Source organism: Oreochromis niloticus, unplaced genomic scaffold, assembly GCF_001858045.2.
Source record: "Oreochromis niloticus isolate F11D_XX unplaced genomic scaffold, O_niloticus_UMD_NMBU tig00002636_pilon, whole genome shotgun sequence".
NCBI lineage: Eukaryota > Metazoa > Chordata > Actinopteri > Cichliformes > Cichlidae > Oreochromis > Oreochromis niloticus.
The window spans coordinates 12,260-30,261 of NW_020327683.1; the positions used below are offsets into that span (position 1 = coordinate 12,260).

The 18,002-nt window shown below is 39.7% G+C and overlaps 1 protein-coding gene and 1 long non-coding RNA gene across 2 annotated transcripts; both read left to right on the plus strand.

The window, feature by feature from the left end:
* The first annotated feature begins 10,741 nt into the window (after positions 1–10,741).
* LOC112845054 (uncharacterized) lies at positions 10,742–12,569 on the plus strand. The gene is made up of 8 exons (XM_025904598.1): positions 10,742–10,761; positions 11,333–11,357; positions 11,444–11,626; positions 11,722–11,778; positions 11,904–11,978; positions 12,063–12,143; positions 12,248–12,472; positions 12,552–12,569. Exons 1-8 carry the CDS (start codon positions 10,742–10,744, stop codon positions 12,567–12,569), a joined length of 684 nt encoding a protein of 227 aa, XP_025760383.1.
* A 1,009-nt stretch (positions 12,570–13,578) lies between these two features.
* On the plus strand, positions 13,579–17,703 carry LOC112845053 (uncharacterized). Its single transcript, XR_003217848.1, has 8 exons — positions 13,579–13,636; positions 13,817–13,996; positions 15,836–15,944; positions 16,035–16,117; positions 16,907–17,044; positions 17,201–17,329; positions 17,447–17,515; positions 17,604–17,703. It is a non-coding gene; the product is annotated as an uncharacterized LOC112845053 (long non-coding RNA).
* The last annotated feature ends 299 nt before the right edge of the window (positions 17,704–18,002 follow it).

Genomic DNA, 18,002 nt, shown 5'->3' on the forward strand with positions numbered 1-18,002 from the left:
AAAATAAGCAGCCCTCGCATCTCTAATTGCATTGTTAAAAGAGGCTAAAAGATCCTTTGAGTAAAGGAGATGAACATTTAAATGAGTTTTCCTCCATGAGCGCTCAGCTTTACGACAGTCACGTTTTATGGAGCGGATGTTGTCATTTAGCCAGGGTAAGGACTTGGAAACAGAAACTGGTCTCATTTTAACCGGACAAATTTCATCTAAAATTGAAAAACAATGGTTATTAAATAGATCTGTTAAGAAATCAACGCCGTTTTGCGGGGATAGAGTTAAATTAAAAGCATCCGAGAAATTCTCCGCTGTGGAGGAATTTATGATGCGCGAGATAATTGTCCGGTGAACAGGAGACAACGGATCATGAAAAGACATGTTAAAAAGAATACAGTGATGATCAGAGATAAAAATGTCCTCAGAACAAATAGAATCAATATTCAAACCCAAAGTAAAAACGAGGTCCAGTGTGTGTCCTTTGTTATGTGTGGGGCCTGACACATGCTGGGTAAAATGAAAAGAATCCATAATGTTGATAAAACCTCTGGCAAAGAGGTCGGAGTCATCATCAACATGCATGTTAAAATCCCCAACTAAAAGCAGTCTGGACAACCTCATAGTAGAGGACAGGAAGTCGCTAAACTCCGATAAAAACAAGCTATTTGGGCCGGGTGGACGATACACCACAGCACCACAGCACAATAAAAAGGACATCAGAACATCTTACTATTCGTCACTGATTGAAGAAAATAAGAACAACCCCAGGTTTCTCTTCAGCACTGTAGCCAGGCTGACAAAAAGTCAGAGCTCTACTGAGCCAACCATCCCTTTAACGTTAACTAGTAATGACTTCATGAACTTCTTCACAAATAAAATTTTTATCATTAGAGAAAAAATTACCAATAATCATCCCACAGATGTAATATCATCTACAGCTACTCTTAGTACCATCAATGTTAAGTTAGACTCTTTTTCTCCAATTGATCTTTCTGAGTTAACTTCAATAATTAATTCCTCCAAACCATCAACGTGTCTTTTAGACCCCATTCCTACAAAACTGCTCAAAGAAGTCCTGCCATTAATTAATGCTTCAATCTTAAATATGATCAACCTATCTCTAATAATCGGCTATGTACCACAGGCCTTCAAGGTGGCTGTAGTTAAACCTTTACTCAAAAAGCCATCTCTAGACCCAGCTGTCTTAGCTAATTATAGGCCAATCTCCAACCTTCCTTTCATATCAAAAATCCTTGAAAGAGTAGTTGTCAAACAGCTAACTGATCATCTGCAGAGGAATGGCTTATTTGAAGCGTTTCAGTCAGGTTTCAGAGCTCATCACAGCACAGAAACAGCTTTAGTGAAGGTTACAAATGATCTTCTTATGGCCTCTGACAGTGGACTCATCTCTGTGCTTGTCCTGCTAGACCTCAGTGCTGCATTCGATACTGTTGACCATAATATCCTATTAGAGCGATTAGAACATGCTGTAGGTATTACAGGTACTGCACTGCAGTGGTTTGTATCATATCTATCTAATAGACTCCAATTTGTACATGTAAATGGAGAGTCCTCTTCAGACACTAAGGTCAATTATGGTGTTCCACAGGGTTCAGTGCTAGGACCAATTCTATTTACATTATACATGCTTCCCCTAGGCAACATCATTAGAAGACATAGCATAAATTTTCACTGCTATGCAGATGACACGCAGCTCTATCTATCCATGAAGCCAGGTAACACACACCAATTAGTTAAACTGCAGGAATGTCTTAAAGACATAAAGACCTGGATGGCCGCTAACTTTCTGCTTCTTAATTCAGATAAAACTGAGGTTATTGTACTCGGCCCTGAAAATCTTAGAAATATGGTATCTAAGCAGATTCTTACTCTGGATGGCATTACCTTGGCCTCCAGTAACACTGTGAGAAACCTTGGAGTCATTTTTGACCAGGACATGTCCTTCAACGCACATATTAAACAAATATGTAAGACTGCTTTCTTCCATTTGCGCAACATCTCTAAAATTAGAAATATCCTGTCTCAGAGTGATGCTGAAAAACTAGTTCATGCATTTATTACTTCCAGGCTGGACTACTGTAATTCTTTATTATCAGGATGTCCTAAAAACTCCCTGAAAAGCCTTCAGCTAATCCAAAATGCTGCAGCAAGAGTACTGACAGGGACTAGAAAGAGAGAGCATATTTCTCCTGTTTTGGCTTCCCTTCATTGGCTTCCTGTTAAATCCAGAATTGAATTCAAAATCCTGCTCCTCACATACAAGGTCTTAAATAATCAGGCCCCATCTTATCTTAATGACCTTGTAGTACCATATCACCCTATTAGAGCACTTCACTCTTGCACTGCAGGCCTACTTGTTGTTCCTAGAGTATTTAAAAGTAGAATGGGAGGCAGAGCCTTCAGTTTTCAGGCCCCTCTTCTGTGGAACCAACTTCCAGTTTGGATTCGGGAGACAGACACTATCTCTACTTTCAAGATTAGGCTTAAAACTTTCCTTTTTGCTAAAGCATATAGTTAGGGCTGGACCAGGTGACCCTGAATCCTCCCTTAGTTATGCTGCAATAGACGTAGGCTGCCGGGGATTCCCATGATGCATTGAGTTTTTCCCTTCCAGTCACCTTTCTCACTCACTATGTGCTAATAGACCTCTCTGCATCGAATCATATCTGTTATTAATCTCTGTCTCTCTTCCACAGCATGTCTTTCATCCTGTTTTCCTTCTTTCACCCCAACCGGTCGCAGCAGATGGCCGCCCCTCCCTGAGCCTGGTTCTGCCGGAGGTTTCTTCCTGTTAAAAGGGAGTTTTTCCTTCCCACTGTCGCCAAAGTGCTTGCTCATAGGGGGTCATATGATTGTTGGGTTTTTCTCTGTATTTATTATTGTGCTATCTACTGTACAATATAAAGCGCCTTGAGGCGACTTTTGTTGTGATTTGGCGCTATATAAATAAAATTGAATTGAATTGAATTGAATCTTTACTTCCAATTTTGATCAGCTGTAGTTCAAACGAAAGAAAGTGTCCAACTTTCACTGAGCGGCAGTTGAAACGGCCCTGAAATGCCACCGCGAGACCTCCTCCACGACCAGATCCCCGAGGCTGGCCGATGACGGAATAGCCATTCGGGCACAGTTCAATGAGAGACGAACAGTCCAAGTCCCGCTGCCAGGTCTCGGTCAGAAATAGGAAGTCCAGTTTTTTGGAAGATATAAAATCGTTAAGAACAAACGATTTATTAGTCAATGATCGGGCATTAAAAAGTGCCATGTTCAGCGGGGTGGAAGCATCATTTTTAGCAGGGGCTCGAGTTAGAGGACGTAAATACTCGGGGTTCGAGCCTTCACGCTCGTAGATTCCACTCACCGAGGGGATGAAAAGCCAGTCAGCAGGAGAGTCTGGATGAACCCTTCTGAGGCAGCACAGTCTCGGCGAGCCGGGCCCTGCATATCCAAGCAGGGACATGGAAAACAAATTCCTCTCCATGGAGCTATTCTGAGCATAGGTAACAAAGCACGCTCGACATCGCTTTCCAGTCAGACCCCGCCGCCAGAAAAGCCTAAGTTTCACCTGGATACCTGCTCTTCTTCCTCTCCTTCTCCGTGGTCTGCGGGGACCGCTGAGGACGCCGGCTGAGGATCCAGCCACTGGCGGAGGATGGAAAGTACCAAAGGCCTCAAATCCGAAGTACCTGACTCCGTGGTATAATTCTCAAACACGTAGCCTAAAGCAGATAACTCGTAAGCTGGAGAGGAAATGGCGTGTCACAAATTTAGAGGATCATCATTTAGCCTGGAGAAATAGTTTGCTGCTTTATAAGAAAGCCCTCCGCAAAGCCAGAACATCTTACTATTCATCACTGATTGAAGAAAATAAGAACAACCCCAGGTTTCTCTTCAGCACTGTAGCCAGGCTGACAAACAGTCAGAGCTCTACTGAGCCAACAATCCCTTTAACGTTAACTAGTAATGACTTCATGAACTTCTTCACAAATAAAATTTTTATCATTAGAGAAAAAATTACCAATAATCATCCCACAGATGTAATATTATCTACAGCTACTTTTAGTACGCCTTGGAAGGTATATCTTATGAGCCAGAGTCTGTTAAGTGAAAAACAAAGTTGTAAATCTCTCTTTCTGTGGGGGGAGGGTTCAAAGATGAGTTGAAGGTATAGACCCCCATGTGATATGCGGCAACGTCTAAGTGCTCACTAGGTGTTTTCACTTTGTTAAACAAAATTCCACAACACTATCTATACATCTATCCATCAATCCAGCCATCTGTCTTTATTTATAAAGCACTTAAACAGCTGACACAAAGTGCTGTACACTGGACCTAAATGATAAAAAAGTCAAATAATTAAAAGAAAAAATAAGCAAAAAACTCTCTTCAGATATTTTTATTGTGAAGCACAAGTAAAGATTAGTGGTGGGCAGATTGATCCAAATATCGATTGTATCGATACCAAGTCGGCATCGGCATCGGTATCGGATCGATGCTAGCCTGGTGAGATCGATTCTTTACTTTAAGTTCCGCTCTTGTTTGCAATGCTGTGGCTTCGGCAAAGACGAAACAGCCAGGTTGCCACACTCGCCGCTCCTGTGTCAGCACTCTTTGCTCCTCCCCCCGGTGTTTAGATGTTGCACTGACATGTGACGTGACTTAGACGCTTTGGGGGTTGTTAAGTTGTTTACATATAATTTATATTTTCACCAGCTGTTGTTTTTGTTGTTGAGAATCTTAATTGTAATTTTTCCATTATATTTTCTCAACAGTACTTTTTTGTTTTAATTTGTTTACTGGTTTGCGTGTAGTTTTTATTTAAGATTTTTCTGAAAAATTGATTGAAACCACCCCGGTTTACAGTTATCAATCAATAACTCGCAGCATCATTTATTCTTACAATAATTACACGGTTGCTGTAACACATTCATCGGCTGCAGCTCTCCCGCTGCCATCTGTACACATCACTACCAACAACAACAACACAAGCAGAGTGCAGGTTTTAAGCCAGCGAGGTGTGATTGTAGGTGCCGCTGTAGCGGCATCACAGACCACGCCCCACCACAATAATACAGCATTTTCTGTTTAATTATAAACTTTGTCCTAATTATGTCCTGGATTTGAACTATTTAATAATAAAAAAGGGAACATCACAAAAAATACTTAAGGTCATGAAAATTAATTGAGATTTAGCAATTCAATGACGCATCCACCTTATTTATTGAAAAGTATCGGTATCAGTATCGGCGATACTGGCCCATATTTACTTGGTATCAGATTGATACCAAAATATGCAGTATCGCACACAACTAGCAAAGATTACAAATTGCCCCATGGGCTGACATCGCTTCATTTTTTATACTTTTATCGCCAAGAAAGAAAAAAAGTAGAAAACACACACCCAAGACAGTGGAAAATGCAAAAAAAGCAGACAAAACAAACAAACAAAAAAATCCCTCCCTCCCTTCCCTTATCCCAAGAGTGCTATCACATAGTTATAACCTGGGGTAAAGTCTACATAGGTGCTGTCATTTGTATAGTTTCCAGATACCCAGTAAGTGGCCTCCAGATTTGATGAAAGTCCTCCAGTTTGTCATTTATAATGTAACGGCTCCTTTCCAGATGACAAGTATCTGTCAGTACTGAAATCCAGACTTTTAAGGAGGGCACTTTGTTTCCCTGCCATAGCAGGAGAATCAGTCTCTTTGCCCACATTAGACCATAGGACAGGAGGGAGGTCTGTGTGCTCTTAATTTTTTAGATTGTTCCGACAGTTCAATAAGAATCAAAATAGGGTCAGGGTCTAACTGCACATCGAAAAGTTTGGAAAAAAAAACTGAAGCCCAAAAACCTTGTAGCTTAGTACAGGTTACAAAACTATGAAGCAAATCAGCTTCTGCACATTGACATTTATTACAAATGGGTGACGTTTCAGGAAATATCCCATGTAATCTTGTCTTTGAGTAGTGCAATCTGTGCAAAATTTTAAACTGAATTAACCTATGTGGGGTGTTGATAGAGCAGGAATTAACATAATGTGTCAGGCCAGACATCATTATGAATTTCTAACATCTCATATATAAAATCAACAGCAAGCTGTTCTGTTATACAATCCACCAGGCATTGATCGAGCTTACCTGGGGTTGCAGACTCCAATTGTTGGAGTTCAAATTTGAACTGTATTGTGAATAACTGGGTAGCAGTTGTAGTATGTATTTTTAAACGAACAGGAGAGAATGCCATTACACTAAGAGAGTAAGGCATACGTCTTCTAGCTCCATGTCCAACCAACTTCCCATTATAACTGTATCATCTAGCCAATAGGCTATATACTGCATATTAGTCATATTAGTCTGGTAGGGCTAGGCCACCATGTATTTTCTCTTTACAAAGGTGGGCCTTTTTTATCCTGTGGCTCTTGTAATTCCAGATAATCGAATCCAATTTCTGAAAGAATGTAGCTTTCAGATACACAGGGATATTTTGAAACAGATATACGAGTTGGGGGAGACGGATCATTTTGATAACATTCACCCTGCCTATCAAGGAAAGTGGGAGTGTTTTCCAAAATTCGACCTTGTTTTTAAATGTATCCAGAATTCTCGCAAAATTAGCTTCATATAATGACTTGTGTTCCTTAGTAACTTCAATCCTTAAATTCTTTTTAACCCTCTGGAGTCCAGGGTATAATTTGCCATTTTTGACTACTTTTGACTTTACCTCTATATTTCATCTCTGTGTATATATGTTTATGGACAGGCATCCAATGTAGTGACAAGGATTGACAAGAACTAATATTGCACATGAGAAATATTGCACATAGAAACTACCATGGTGTATTGTATGCTGCAGGTAAGGAAGGAAAGTAGCCTTGCAGGGAAGGAAAGACTTGAATCTCTCATGGTTAGGGGTTGGGGGAGGGTGTGTTTGCACAACAAAAGCAGGAGAACAATGGAGCTGAAGACCTGTGAAAATCTCAGCGGGGTGCCAAGAGGTGTTAAGGTCGGGGGGAATTTACGCAAATTTGCGCAGGCTAGTAAATCTAGTAGTAGGGACTTGCACCAGGGAAAAAAGGCTCAGTAATTCTAGTGTTAATGAATAATTTTCATAACTTGAAATGCAAATAGAAATTGTACATTTCTAAAAATTATGCATAGGTTTTGCAAACAACAAAGTTATATGGTACTATTTACCCAAAAATGCAGCCAAGGCCTCAGGCTTTTTTAATATAACCATTTAAAACTATTTGTAGAACAATCAGGTGTTCTGCATCAAATAAGAAGCCACACAAATTATTTGTGCCACTCCAAAAAATAGTTTCTGTGCACTAGAGGACAGAGGAGAATACCACAGGCCTAAACCCTGCAGGTCTGACAAAAGAGGTGTACCAGTCCAGTTTTCCATGTGGAGACAGCGTTTAGACTGGAATCTGCCTTTGGTGGCTTTTTTGTGATCCATGCTTTTATATCATCACGCCTCGACTATTGTAACTCTCTCTATTTAGGCATTTGTCACTCAAGCCTGTCTCGCCTGCAACTTGTTCAAAATGCAGCCGCAAGGCTTCTGACGGGTACTAGAAAGAGAGAGAACATTACTCCAGTACTCGCATCTCTACATTGGCTACCGGTTAAACATAGAATCGATTTTAAGGTTTTACTATTTGTTTTTAAAGCTCTCCATGGTTTGGCTCCAGGGTACATTTCAGATCTTCTTAGCTTGCACTTACCCACTTGATCTCTGCACTCCTCTAGTCAGTTGGTTTTATCAGTTCCACGCTCACAGCTCAAATCTAGAGGTGACAGGGCTTTCTCCATTGCCGCCCCGAGACTCTGGAATAGTCTTCCCCCCTTTATAAAATTCTCTTCATCCTTGGAAGTCTTTAAATCGAATCTTAAGACCTACTTATTTTCCAAGGCTTTCAGATCTCTTTAATATCCTTTTTAATTTGTCTACCTGGTCTCTTAGTTTACTGGATGGTGGTGTTTACATATGTGTGCCTGTGTGTGAATGCGTACAGTTTTGTATATGTATGTGCATATTTGCACTTACATTATATGCCATATACCTTTACATGTTTTACAATTCTTTTTTAAAAAATGTTTTCTTTCTATTTTAATTCTTTCATTATATTATTCCCTGTTCAGCACTTTGGCCGACACATGATGTCTTTTAAATGTGCTATATAAATAAAGATGACTTGACTTGACTTTTTTGGAGCAACTGTGACATTCAGCAGTATAACTGACACACACCATCTACGGTGGCTGTGAAGTGCAAATCACATTTACAACTTCAACAACAAAATAACATTTCAGAAAACACTTTTACATAAAAAAAAAAAACAAATAAAAAAATTGACAACAAAATAACATTTCAGAAAACACTTTAACAAGTCCGCAACAAATTAACAAGTGGCTCTTGACGGAAAGGGATTGTCTGAAATACCGGAAGTGACTCAACGATTAGCCTAATAGGGCTTTGGCGCGTGATGTCACGAGAAGGGGCGTGGCCAGGATTTTTGGTTGAGGCGCCATGTTTCTGGGCCTAACAAACTGCTAGGGGAAGAGGAGCGAAAGCACACGGATAACACCAGCTATGGCTCGTACTTGCTGTGCGGTCGGTTGTAATGTTAGATCGCACGACTGGCAAGGGAATAAGCTTGAAAATGGTTTATCTTTTCATTCTTTCCCCACCTGGAAGCAACATGAGGCAGCTCATATATCGGATGTTACCAAAAGAAGGCGTCTAGTCTGGATAGCAGCTGTGAGATGAGCTGATATCCAGTTCTCTTCCATCTCCAAATATCTGTTGGTGTGCCCCAGACATTTTCATTCCGGTAAGTTACAGATATGTTCATATCACTCTTTATCCGGTCTTTAAATCTACTGGTGTCAAGCCAGCCTCCAATTCCAGCATTGCAGTCCAGCCAGCCTCCACTTTGTTTTACGTTCCCTGTGTATTCTGAGTATTATGGCAAAAGATGTGGAAACCTGATTTCAAAATAAAAGCTCCTGAAGCATGATTTCAAAATGAAGGCCAACTTCCAGTAGATTAAGAGCACATTCACAAATATCAATTAGTCTTGTTTGCACACTCTAATGTTGGATACAAATGACATACCCTAGTATTCTAGTAGCAACATGTTAATATTAAAGCCATCTCCTTTTGGATTTCAAAGTAAAAATCCTCTGAATGTTTATTTTTGAACAATTCTTTTAATTAATTCAGAATGGAAAACTCACGTTTCCAAAGACTAGTTGCAGTCTATATTGACAGTATACAGCCCCACAGTGATACCATATCAATATCAAGTCAGTCTGATTTTGCCTTCCAAAATAAAAGCCTTTTCAAATTGCCCATATCTGACTTACTCTTCTAACGATTTGAAAATGCTCTAAAATGGAAAATTCTTGTTTCCACAAGATAATTTCACTCTGTATTTATAGTATATAGCGCCACAGTGATACCATGTCAATATCAAGTCAGTCTGATTTTGCGTTTCAAATTAATGGCCCGTTGAAATTGCCCATTTAAGACCTACCTTTCAGTGATTTCAGAATGCTCTAAAATGGGAAATTCATATTTCCACAGGATAATTTCACTTTAGAATTATTCTGAACTGTTTTTTTATTCTTTCTGTTAACCACATATATGTTTTGATGTGCAATGGTATTAGTTTGAATGACATCTCCAAGGCCCTTTAATTTATAATTTTCTTTTTTGTTTTTTCTTTTTACTTTGTTTGTCAAGTATTGACCACATTTAAAACACACAAAAAAAGACAATAGTTAACTTTAAAATTAGTACAGAGGTGGAGAATAAACTGAACCGTGGTGTCTTTTGTCTTATGCAGTCAGAGAGATTATTGAATGTTTGGGTGGATGTATTTTCCTCTGTGGTGGGTTAGGATGTGCGCCCACCACCGGCGTACAGTTATTTCAATGAGGTGGGGGTGAGGTATTCCTGCTGTGTCCCCTTCCGACCACCTGTACCTCAATTTTATTCCACAACCTACACATCAACATCACTTGTGCTGGGCATGCTGAATGGCGTCCAAGGGATGGTCTGCGTATTCAACCTCTCCTAAGTTGCCAGTGCCCATGTCTCAATTTTAAATACATGTAGATGATAAGGTTTCTCGGCAGGGGCCGTGCTGACACCAATATTTATTATTTACTGTTACTTATACTTATCTAGGTTGTGGCTGTGGTACTTGCTGTTGTGTACTGTGTTATATTTTTGCTTGTTTTCTTTTCTGTTTTTTCTTCCAGTAGGTAATCCAATGGAATTTACTGTCTTGTCTCACCGTCCCTCATCCCCTCTGTTTTTTCCGCTCTTTTGAACGTCTCTTGTCTAAGTCTTAATTTTTCCTGTCAACCAATTATGTGTGTTCCTTTGATAATAACTGCAAATTTAAATTTTACAATAAAATGATTGAATAAATAAAGATATTTTAAAATTTCAATCAAGTGGAGCAATATTGCCAAGCCATAATGGTCCACTTGAAAAAAACAAAATCTGTTGGAGATTTTTCTTGGTCTTCAAACAATAAGTCCTATTGGTGCCAAACGGTACAGGCAGAAAAAAAGTGCTAAACAGGTCTATACCGCCCACTACTGGACGTTACAATTAAACAGGCGAGCTTTGAGTGTCTGACTCTGTCGACATTTCAAAAACTAGAGGTCAAAACATGTCATTTTGAACATAAAAGTGTTGTGCAGAAAAAATGCCGAAGAAGGAGAAGGGGTGAGTTCCTTTTTTTAAATATAAACTTTTAAAAGTTGCTACCAAAGTAGTGTTCTTCTCCAATTACATGTAATTGAGTAATCAAGTCTTATAGTTAGCCTAAGATATTAGCTAGGTTATTTCTGATTGTAAAAATGTCTTTTTTCTTATGTGTAACACATAAAATTACATTTATTTCACCATATTATTACTGGGTTTTTTTTTTCGATAATAGGCTTCGCTATGGGCAAAAAATAAAATAAAATGATTTGTGCAAAGGACTCAGGCAAAGTTCTAGCATATGGCAGAAATTAATTAACACGTGTTCTATAACAGGCACGTCTGTTGCTAACAGGCAATGACTTTTTGACATCAAGTGCTGCACATTTTCTTCAGGGGCATTGTATTTCACAAAAACATGTTCAAATAGTACTTGAATAGAAACAAAGTTGATAGTTTTGTAATTACTGGCACCAATTTAAAATTTTTCTCAATTCATTGAGAATATTATACATATTCTTTATAAAATGTTATGATTTCATATTCATCAATGATATAAATGCCACTGTAATGTTTTCTTTTTTACACTTAGAGTCTACCACTTCTGCTTATTTGGGGTATGTATTTTTTTTCTTCTTCTCTTTCATATACATTTTCCAGGAAAAAAACAAACAAACTAAAAATGCTGTATCTTCTGTTTTAGAACAAAAAGAAAAAGATTACACTCAATGAAATTATTGAAACTGTGGAAGAGCTGAAAAAACATGGTATGCAACTGGAGGACCATGCACTTCATAAAGAAGGCCCCTGGGGTCAAGTTTGCCTGACACTTGGTATTCAGAATAATAAAAATAACCGCTACAGAATTTGCGATGCATTTCGTCAGGTTAGTTCTTTTCACTTAATTTTAAAAAAAATATATTGTAATAAATTATGTCGTTAAAATCAAATTTATTAAAAATGTATGCCTGTTCTCTACAGAACTTGTCTATACCAGTCAAAGGGGATTCAGATAATGGACAAAAGCCACCAGAGCAGGTTCCATAAATAAAATTCTATGTGTTTGCTATTAAATATGTTGGTATACCACATTTTAGTCAATGTGTTACTGTTGAAATTATCCCTAAACTTAATATTGTTACGGGTAATGTCATTTTCAACAGGAAGAACTATCAGCTGGCGCTTCTCTGTCAGCGGACATCTCCTTGCAGGAGGATGGACAGCTGTCTCCTGAGCAGGTCAGTCTGTCTGTACTATCATAATTTCTCTTTAACACTTCCATGTAATTACACTAAAGTTACACCCCTCAACTCATGTAATAGCAACCAGAAGAACTATCAGCTGCCGCTTCCCTGACACCGGACATCTCCTCGCAGGTGGATGGACAGCTGTCTCCTGAGCAGGTCAGTCATTAAAAATGCTTTCAAATAAGTTATGATTGGTGCTAGTATCATTGTTTAAATGACCACTTTATATTACATAAAAAATATGTATTCCTCTTTTGTAGCCTAACAGCAACTCATCTGATGATGGGTTCATAAGAATCAGGGTCCCACTTGAACCGACTTTTTTTTTCTTGAAAAGGAAAGAATGGGCTAATCTAAAAAATAAGAGATCCCAAAGAGGATACAAGGGACTACAGTGGACAAATCTGATTTCAGACGGACTACGGACAGTGTTTCCATATTGTTCCTTTGCTTTCAAAAGGCACAGAGTCAAGACTTTGGACTCAGTAAGAAAGGGCCCTTTCTTCTGGTGTCTGGGTTACTGCAGTTTCGAGGATTGTCCAGTTACTGTCACTGTCACTGTAGATAATGAAGACGATCTAAAGGCAAAAGTCAATTTTCAAGGTCTCGAGTGTGTGCACAACCACTACGAACTGAAAAGAAGACCAGTAAGAGCTCATAAGAGAGATAAAATTGGCCATGAATTGGAAAAACAATTACCTAGAGCCATGCATCTGGAAAAAATGAGCAAAATGGATGATGATGTTGTGCAATCGGGGTGTAGAGATGAAGTTCCAACTCCTCAAGTGTTGAGAAACATAGCATTGGAAATCCGAAAGAAAAGTCGTCTTCATCATAATGAGATTATGAGTCTCCAGTTAATGGTGGCAAACAAGAAGAACAACCCAGAGGATGTATTGCAGAAAGTGATGTTACATCCAAAAGGTGTTTTTTGATGGTCTTCCAGGAGCATTGAAATTTTCCAGAGCCGCTGTCGGGAGGACATAGTTTATTTGGATGCTACAGGAAGTATCATGAAAAAAAGAAAGGGTTCCCCTCCTTTCTATGTTTACGAACTTGTAGTAAGGAATCCACAGAAAACATGCTCTCCCCTACCAGTGGCTACATATTTAACATGTGACCATACCACTGCCTCGGTCACATATTTTCTGGAAGCATTTCTGACTGATGTTGCAAGGGCCTTTGGGCGCAAAGCCATGCGTTCACCTGTAATGCTTATGTGTGATGGATCTATGGTCCTAATGCAAGCTATCTATTTAGCTTTTGCAAAAAACAATCTGTCTGACACAATAAATCATTATTATAACATCGCTTCGGGGAAAGGAAACAAGGAAGACTTCGAGGTTCCAATTCTTCACAGATGCCTTAGTCATGTTATGAAGAATACCAAGGAGATCTGTAAAAAGTAGTAAGTGTAGTCCTTTTAATACAGTATTCACTTGTTTGTTTGTTTTTTATTGTGACATGTGACATGGCATTTCATTTTTCAATTTGGGAAAACATTCGCATAATTATTACTGTTTTGGAAACACTTAAAGGTAATTATTCTAATCTTCAAAATCCAAAGGTGACCTTGGAAGACATGGCACTAGGAAATGTATGAGCAGTACCACAACAAATACAATGCCTTAAGAAAGATCAAGAGACAAGTAAGACACGTGATTTTTAGTATATATACATATTTGTGTGGTGTGATTGAGAAACGGCGGGTCCAGAGGTTGTTGTTCAGAGTCATCTTTATTGCAGATCATACAACATTGCACACAACAACAATGTGTATCTTTAAAAAAAAAATCAACATTTAATGATTTCTTAATTTGATTTTTCAGAATATTACTGAGAATAATAAAACGCAGGGGATAATGGAGAAGAGCCAGTGGGATCTGAAACATATCCGTCTACGTTCGGGAAGGCTCACCAGGCTGGATGACTTTGTTGTACAGTATCAAATCAGTCACACAGCGCTGCTGAAGGAGTATGAAGACTCAAAAAGAATGCTTCAAAGAAAGGTTAGCAAAATGACTGGCTGATGTCCATCAATGCTTTGCCGTTTCAAAATGGAACATTAAAAACGAAGTCTTCTTCTGCTTCTGCTCTCTGGCAGCAGCACCATGCCCTCCCTTGTTTTAAATGCACTTTAGAACAACACGCAGCAACACTACACATGAGCGGGAGGAGGGAGGTATGGGGTCTTCACACCCCCCCGTTCTCTACTAGCCATCGGGGCGGGGGGCTGGGAGGAGGTGTTGGCTGTCCGATTGGCCTCCCTTCTGCTGCGGAGCCTGGGGCGGTCTGCTTGCCTCCACCCCGGGGGAAAGGGTCACATCTCTTGGGTCTGGGTGCCGTTTCCCCCTCTGGGGGCGAGGGTACCTGGACCCGGGGCATAGAGTATGTTTGGGGAGTATGATTGTGTGTACATGTCCATGTATGTCTATCCCTACGTTGGGTGAGTGCTGAGTGTTTGTGTATGTGTGCATGAGGGTGGGAAAGCATGTTTGTGTCTGTGTGTGCCTGTTTGTCTGTGTCTATATGTCAGGTCGGGTCTTAGACTCCACCTCCCTGGGTACTCCCAGGCCCTCCAAGTGTGGAGGCCTATCTCCCCTCACCACACTCCCTGCTGGTAACTGATGCCCTCAGGGGTTGGTGCATTGGTGGTTCTTGGTGTCCGGGGCTGGGCGCTCAGGTATGCACCAGCTCACTCCCGGTGGCTACTTGGCGGGGCCTGGTGCCTGTCGCTCGGTCAGGCCTCTTCCGGGGCAAAGGGGGCCCTCGGGCCTCCAGCCTCGGGGCCTGCAACTCGGTTCACTCTGGCACAGCTGGCTGCCGGCAGAGCCGGCGGGCACGCCGGTGCAGCCCCCTCTGGCTTCTGCTCCGTGGCTACTGGGTGACCCCCTCGTCTGGGGATCTCCTCAGCCCTTCCCAGGAGGGTGGCACGGATGCCCCTCCGGTGGTACTCCTTGGGCTCTCGCACTCTGGGGCCTCTGGATGTCTGGAGCCTGGATCTCCTCCATGCCTGCTTCATGCCCTGGGGGACGGGGCTATGGGCCTCCACACCCTCTAGCAGACCGTTACATGGGGAAACCTTTTGTATACAAGCGCGTTGATCCACACAGGTGTGCACACGGGTGTTCACTGTTCGTAGACATAAACTACACCTTTCTTAGCTGCTACTTCAAAGCACATTGTGCGCTGTCTGTCCTGCGTGCTGCACAACAACTTTCAATATTTAGTATTTACTGCTGTTCACACTTAGCTAGATTAACGTGATGGTGTTGTGTTTAGTATGTTGCTTTGTTTTTTTGTTTTTTTTGCTTGTTTTCTCTTCTTTTTCTCTCAACAGGTGATCCAGGAGATTTTTTTTTCTCTTTGTCTTTGTAAGTGCCCTTTCTCACTGTCCCTTTTCCCTTCTGTTTTTCTTTTCCTTCCTCTCTTTCTTTCTCCCTTTCCTATCCCCCCGTCATGTCTGTCCCATCTGTAACAACTGAAAATAAAATAAATAATAACAACAAAGTTTGATCAAATGGACCAATACGGCAATGCCATGATGATCCATTTGGCAAAATAAATCCATTTGGTATCCTTGTCGGTCTTCAGACAACAATTCTGACGGCTAAAGAACCAAATGGGACAGACAAAAAAAAACAAAAAAACACCCCAAAAAACGAAGTCTTCTTGATGTGGTGGGATATTGAGGTGCCCCACATTGTGATTTTATAGCTTGGTCTCACTGGTGTGTCTTACTGGACATTTTTGTGTGTTTTGCTTTATTGTAAATTAAAGAAAATATTGTCACAGCATTTCGCTTGTAATTCCTAAACAATGTTCAATGACTCCTATATGTTGTTCAGAAATTTAGAGTGGACGAAGAAAAATGGAAGGAATGTCGCCAAAAAAAGAAGGGGAGATATGTAACAGTACTCTGCAAGCCATTTCCTTTTCAGGAGATCTTCGAAGACGGTATAAAATGTTGTGCAAATTTATCGTTCATATATAAAGACAAATATTTTGCATAAAATTTTTTGTATTTCTTGTACACAATATTTATAGAGGTTGCTTCCTCTATGGCCCCGAGTTCCCCTGTGCAGACTGGTAGAGTTGAGGATGTTACCTTGGAAACTCCAGAATTTCAGGTAGGATTGACAACTGCTAACATAGAGGATTCATCAAAGTAATAGTAACGCCTTCTTTTTCCATAGAAGATCCGTTCCATGACACAGTAATCAGTCATGGACATGTGTATGAAGGGCAAATCTTATTTATTTACATGTTGATATTCATGTTCAATTCATTGGATGTGAACATCCAGGATTTTGGTTGACTAGTTGTAACCTGTGGGAGGCCCCAAAATTCAAAATGAATGCAGTGATTATATGGTAAATTTTTGGATTAACAAAAAAAAAAAAGACGTTTTCCTCAGTAGAAACTGAATGGGAACAAGCATTCAGGAACATAGAGTATGGGAAAAGTAACTTTGCAAGTGTTGCCATTAGAGCTTTAAGTTCTACCAATGTTCAAGGGTGGCTGTAGCTCAGGTGGTAGAGCAGGTCATCTACTGATTTGAAGGTTAGTGGCTTGGTTCCTGGCTTCCCCTAGTCTGCATGCCAAATTTCCAAGATACTAACCCCAAATTGCTCTCTGGTGCATCCATCAATTGTATGTGAATGTTACTTAGAACACTCTTAGAAAAATGTGCTTGGGTGAATGTATAAGTTGTGTAAAGCGCTTTGAGTGCTCAGAAGAGTAGAAAAACGCTATATAAGAACCAGTCCATTTACCATTCAAGACATGGAGTGATATATTTTTAATGAATTTTCCAAAGACATATTGTTAATAACAGTCCATAAAACTTTGTTAGAAATAACAAAACCATGTTCAATAGCTGGTCAGATCCTATGTTAAGTGTGTTTTCCTTTAATGAGGAGGTCCTGTCTTTGTGGAAGAAAAGAGACACAGAGGTTGTGGTTTCTGTGCTTCCTTCACCAAACCATGGTACGTCCATAATTATCCGCCACAGTGATCTGTGAACCCTTCAACCACACCTGTGGCTAACAGGCAAGGTATATCAATTATTAATTTAAGCACTCATAACCACAATAATTAGACTGTGTAATATAATTCAATTAAAAGGACATTATCATGAAATTATTTATCATTAACATAATTTAAAGTATATAAATTACATAGCTTTGTGTTTATGCAAATTCTTTACGTAGGTAATTGAAGGGCTGTTTCATTGTCTGGCAAAAAAGCAGCAAAAGGGGATCTACATTATGAACCATTACACAGCAGGCTTGATTCTCTTTGGTGATCGGACACAGTTTTCTCTCCAAAGCTTGCGGAACGTAAGATGACTGTCCAATGTCCACATAATTATGTTCAAATACATTTAGAAAGAATTACTGATTCAATGCTAACAGAATTCCACAAACTGTAAGAAATACATAAATGTTTTCTGACAGGTAAACTTTGATCAGTACCAGGCCATTGTCACGTTTGTTAACATTAAAAATGTACACTGGAAGTTTCTGGTAAGCAACAAGATTATAACTTTAAAATCCGTGTATTTTTTTAATGAAGATCTATTAATATTGTTTTAATGATTTATCTTTGCTACAGTTCATCAATGCAGTGAATCACACTGTTTATCTCCTTGATCCTGCCCCAAGTTCATCAGAGGAGGAAGACTCTAAACTTGCTGCACGTAAATTCAGGTATTTAGGCTTTAACACATTTTGTTCTGTGCAAATAGGCTTTACAAGTTAGTTTACTACAACTGCATTTTTGTAGAAGCTTTTTGTACACTCAGAAAAATAAAGGTGCCAACTGGAACCAAAAGTGGTTCTTTAGACTGATGCCATAGAAGAACCTTTTTTGGTGCCACAAAGAACCTTTCAAACAACGGTTCTTTGAAGAACCATTAAAGGTTTTTTGAAGGACCTTTTTAAAAATGGTTCTTTAAAGAACCATTTTAAATCTTTCAAAATAAAATGTAACATAAATTGAATTTGAGTAGGG

Coding starts and splice junctions, on each gene's coding strand:
- LOC112845054 (XM_025904598.1), top strand. CDS start 10,742: ATGCCGAAGAAGGAGAAGGG. Junction 10,762..11,332: donor ATGCCGAAGAAGGAGAAGGG/GTGAGTTCCTTT, acceptor TTTTACACTTAG/AGTCTACCACTTCTGCTTAT. Junction 11,779..11,903: donor GACAAAAGCCACCAGAGCAG/GTTCCATAAATA, acceptor CATTTTCAACAG/GAAGAACTATCAGCTGGCGC.